At 36.8% G+C, this 5,020-nt stretch overlaps 1 protein-coding gene across 1 annotated transcript; it reads left to right on the forward strand.

The window, feature by feature from the left end:
* Positions 1–356: 356 nt before the first annotated feature.
* RFC3 (replication factor C (activator 1) 3, 38kDa) lies at positions 357–4,444 on the forward strand (the record flags this gene model as incomplete). The annotated part of the gene is made up of 5 exons (XM_009586212.1): positions 357–587; positions 834–970; positions 1,101–1,199; positions 2,258–2,327; positions 3,992–4,444. Coding segments are annotated over 5 exons (729 nt in total), but the record flags the coding sequence as incomplete, so codon positions are not given.
* Between the last annotated feature and the right edge of the window lie 576 nt (positions 4,445–5,020).

The raw sequence follows: 5,020 nt of genomic DNA on the forward strand, positions 1-5,020 counted from the left end.
TGAGGGGAGTCTTGAAGAAATTTTTGCTTTTTGATATGTCCTTACGCCATAAATTGTTTTGCATTTCTTACTTAAAAATTCCTTTAAAAAGTTACTGTACTAACTATCAAAGTGAAAGCTTCTACATGTACCTGGATTATTTCTTGGCACTGAAGTGTTGCAGGCCCTGCTCTGAAGAAATTGACATTCCATGACGTTAATATAGGGTGTGCAGGAGCAGAAGATTATACAGTCAAAAAGGCACGCAGGTTGTCTTAATCTTTATTTTCCTGCCTGTGGGAACCATGCTGCCTTTTTCTGCTTGTATCATTTGTTTTGGTATTATGGCTTGTATATCAAAGTACTCATTTTCTTAGAAAGTTTTGATATTAATAAAAAAACCTACTATTTTTAATGCTTTTTCAGTGGTGCTGTTAACGGAAGTTGACAAACTCACTAAAGATGCTCAGCATGCTTTGCGAAGAACAATGGAGAAGTACATGGCGACCTGCAGGTTGATCCTGTGCTGCAACTCCATGTCAAAAATTATAGGACCTATTCAAAGCAGATGCTTGGCTGTACGAGTGCCTGCTCCCAGCATTGAAGATGTATGTTGAAACAGAAGCAACAAGAAGTTATTTAAAACTTCTTACTAGATAAGTTTTTGCTGTGAGCTTATGAAATATTTTACTTTCACAAAGTGACCTAGTTTTTCTTTCTGGTGGGTGACTTGTCAAGCGTGTCTTATGATAGACTGGTCCATCTCTGGTCCAGAAATGTTTCAGACAGTAGAATCTGTAGGTGCTAAACTGTTTGCTAAGTGTTGCACTCCCTGCTATCTGTTTCCCGTCTAGATCTGCCACGTCTTGTCCAGTGTGTGTAAGAAAGAAGGCCTGACTCTTCCTCAGGAACTGGCTCAAAGGCTTGCAGAGAAATCTGGCAGAAATCTTCGGAAAGCACTACTTATGTGTGAGTCCTGCAGAGTACAACAGTAAGTCACTGCTAAAAATTAATGTAAATTATACTCTCGGACACATAAATGAACTTACTTCTGAGGCCTTGTTAGAATAGGTGACAGTTTGCTTTGATTTTAATTTTTCAAAGATATTATTATTATGTAGGTATCCTTTTACTGCTGATCAAGACATTCCTGAGATGGACTGGGAAGTTTATTTGAGAGAAACTGCAAATGCTATTGTCGGTCAACAGACACCACAAAGGTAGGTGAATACACTTACTTGCAGCTACAAATTATGTTTTTGGTGTACTCTCGAACCTAAAAAAAAAAGTTACATTTAAAAATGTAGCATCTTTACTTTAGTTATATGTAATTTTTTGGCATTTCTACTGGAGCTGGTACTTTGCAGGCAGAGGAAGTGAGCTTTAAAATTACCAGAGGAGGCTGAATGAGCTTCAGGAACTGAAACAATTGTTGGTTTTCTCTGTTGAAGCTGTAATCAAAAATGAGCATAAGCTTAGTTGCATGTTATGCTGTCTGTCTGTTTTTTTTTTTTTTGGGGGGGGGGGGGGGGTTTGTTTGTTTTATTTAAACTTCTGTTTCACTATCTTTAACATATCGTACCTTTGTAAAAGAATTGGAAATGAGAAACCATGGCTTTTTTAAAGCACATTAGGAGATGCCCCCTTTATCCATCTCTGTGTCATATGCACAGCCTGATCCTTTTAGTCTGTTCCATATATTACATGAGATGTCACTTAAAATTTTGTATTTAATTTAAATGCTTGTAGCCTCTGACCTCCCGATATCAAAAGTTGAGAATTGATAACTCTGTCACTTTCTGCCACCTAATCATCTTACCCCCTCTTGTAAACAATAAAAACAGAAAAGTGACGAAAACGAATCTTGTGGCTCTAATCAATTTTGTGGTGTTTTCTCACTAATCTTAAGCATGAATAATAATTTAGATATGAAGAAAAATTAAAGGGAGACAAGCCTGAGACAAATTCTAATACCCTTGTAGCTTCTAGATTAACTGAGACCATTGTAACTGGAGTATATGTAACATATCTTACTGTTTCGAATAAAAGGTGATATGTAGCATTTGAATTGAAACAGACTGACTTGTGCAATGCTTTTAGGTTTAAAGTAAAGCAAAACCAAAACCAGAAAAAACCCCTTTGCTTGAGTCATGCAAAACCAGAAAAAACCCCTTTGCTTGAGTTGACTTTTTTCGTGGACTGTATTTCGCAAATAGTGAAAACGCATTAATATGCTTTGGGGACATACTTCTGATATTTTGTGGTGTCTTTCCAACAGGCTTTTAGAGGTCCGTGGACGGCTTTATGAACTCCTGACACACTGCATTCCTCCTGAGATTATAATGAAGGTAATTCAGCTATCTAGCTCTTAATGTGTTACAAATATTAATGCTATGACAGTCTCAATTTGAGTTTAAAAAAAAAAACACACCACAACATCACAAATTATCCAAATATTGATGAAAAGCTGTGTCCTTTCCAAATAGACATGAGTGACCAAAAGATACTTCTCTTGTGTTTCTTTCCACTGGAGTAACCAAATAGTCCAGGTTATCGCTCTGAAGCAGTAATTAAGACCTTGTCCTGCAAACACTGATACACAGCATTCACTTCTCATGATCCTCAGTTGATTAATACTAGACTGTTCAGTTAAGTTCATGTGTATATTTAGGCATGATGGTTTTGCGTTGTGTAGATTTTGGGGGCAGGAAGATTCTGTTCTCTAATTTGGAAAATGTAAATGTTTAGTTTATTTTCGTTGCAGGCTTCCTTGTTCACACGACCGTTGAATGGTTTACTAAAACTTGTTCTGTGATCACAGAACAGCAGCATCATAGCTGAGTAAAAACAAAGGAGGACATGCTTAGTCCCCCTGAAGACTTCTCTGGACAGTTTCTGTGTTGAAGCATAGACATATTTTTATGGGCTAATTTTGATATGGTTTGTTTTCTTTTGTAAAAGTTTTGTTGTTATAAGTTCAATATTTGCTATATCCTAGTGGAGAGGTTTGCTGAAGGCCCAGCAGGTCTCTTCAAAGACAGAAGTCGTCTTGGGAGAAAAAAAGCAAATGGGATGTGCGTGTCTTTATTTTAGGCAGGATGAAAGCATGCTGAAGACAACTAGAGCAGAACAAAGATTAAAGCTAATGTTTGCAGCTTACCGTAGGTGGACCTTGCCATCAGACATAATTACAAGATAATAAATTTCACATTAACTGATTTCTGCTTTCTGTCAGTTTTGGTAGTTAGATGTTTCTTTCGCCTTCCTTTCTTATAGTAGGTTAGTGGAGCCTGCATTGCCCTGTTTGTCAGGCCAAAGGTCCATGTTCTCTACCCACTCCGCCTTCATAAACTTGAAACGGTCTAGAGATACTTGTCACTTATTCCTGACCGTTTTAATAGAGATGGATTTGCAATGATTTTACTGCTGTCTCGGATCTAAAATAATGCGGTTTTGGTATTTGTAATGACAGGAGTATTGTTGTAACGTATCCTGTGTGTGTCTACACATACGTATGTACATAAATATAAAAAGATGTATTTAAGTTTTAAATAAGCCCTTGCCTTGTTATTTATTAATGTTGTTTCTCTTTGTGCTCGATGCTGTTGAGATAGGAAGTAAGTGGTTTTAATACACTTGCTATCTTGGTAAAAATTCTCCCCAGAGCCATGTGCCTGCATGCAGTAGAGGTTATAGTATTTGGAGATGAGGTTAACTTATTTTCTTTATTAAGGTGTAAGTAGTTCCAATACATGGTTTTTCCATCTAAGAACACAATAGGTAACATCTATTTTGACATGAGAAATTTATCTTGAAGGAAGGTTCTGAAAAGACATGGTTCCATGAATCTAGTTCTGTCAAATAGCTGGTGTAATGAGTCTTCAATGTCTTTTCTGTTGGATTCATGAGTGAACTATTGGTCATAGCTTGGCTATTTTCAGAGAAATGAGGTTATCCTTTTAACAAAAAATACATAATTTTTCAAATACTGTCCTGTTTTTTCCCCTTCTAGGGCCTCCTGACAGAACTTCTAAATAACTGTGATGGACAACTGAAAGGAGAAGTTGCACAGATGGCGGCCTTCTACGAACACCGCCTGCAACTGGGCAGCAAAGCCATTTATCATCTGGAAGCATTTGTAGCAAAGTTTATGGCAATTTACAAGAAGTTTATGGAGGATGGACTAGATGACATGATGTTCTAACTCTGATGCCCAAAGTCGTACACAGAATGTTGTGTCGTGATGCCAGTAATGTTGCAAATGTTGTCAACTTGTCCATGCTTGATTGCATATGGGTCTAGTTCAAAGTCAAATATCTTATTTTGGTATTAATATAAACTACAGTGAACTAAAGAACAATGTTTATTCAGTTTTAGAAACCAGATGGATTTTTTGACAGCCACAAATCCATCTTTAGATCCATACAAAATACGTTAGCCTTTCAGAAAGACAACAAGTTGCCTTGGAAGATGTATAAGATCATAGTCGCTTGGCAGTGTTTGTAAGCTGACATTAAGAAGAGAGAATGTGGATGCTGCATGCTTGCTTTTGATTGTTCATGGGCAAGGCTGTAAGCAAAAGATGTTTCTTCCATGTTGTGGCAAGTTCCAGTTTGAGCACACATGTTCTGCCTACTGATTTATATATCTTGCTGTTTGTCTGGTTTCTTTTCTTTTATTTTAGCCATGCTGTCTTCTGTGGTGTGCTGACGCAGAATGTTTTCCGACTCTTGTTTGTAAGCAGTTGCATTGAAATTGTGGATGAGCAATACTTTTGTGTTGCTTGTGAATCAGTTTGACAACATGGAACATTTTGTTTAGAAGGAATATACTTATATAAAGCAAGGCCACTTGCTGGCTGATGCTTTCAACATACATAATGCTGTTTAGGTAAAGATTATTCCTTTGACTGTGGTTTAACCAATGGTAAGGTTTCAATTTTTAACAGATATTCTTTCACCTCTTAAAACGATATGTGACATTTTTAAAATGGCAAAATAAATTGTAAAAATATGAACAACAAATTACATGCTGAATTAGT

This window comes from Fulmarus glacialis, unplaced genomic scaffold (assembly GCF_000690835.1).
Source record: "Fulmarus glacialis isolate BGI_N327 unplaced genomic scaffold, ASM69083v1 scaffold40889, whole genome shotgun sequence".
In the NCBI taxonomy this organism is placed as follows: Eukaryota; Metazoa; Chordata; class Aves; order Procellariiformes; family Procellariidae; genus Fulmarus; species Fulmarus glacialis.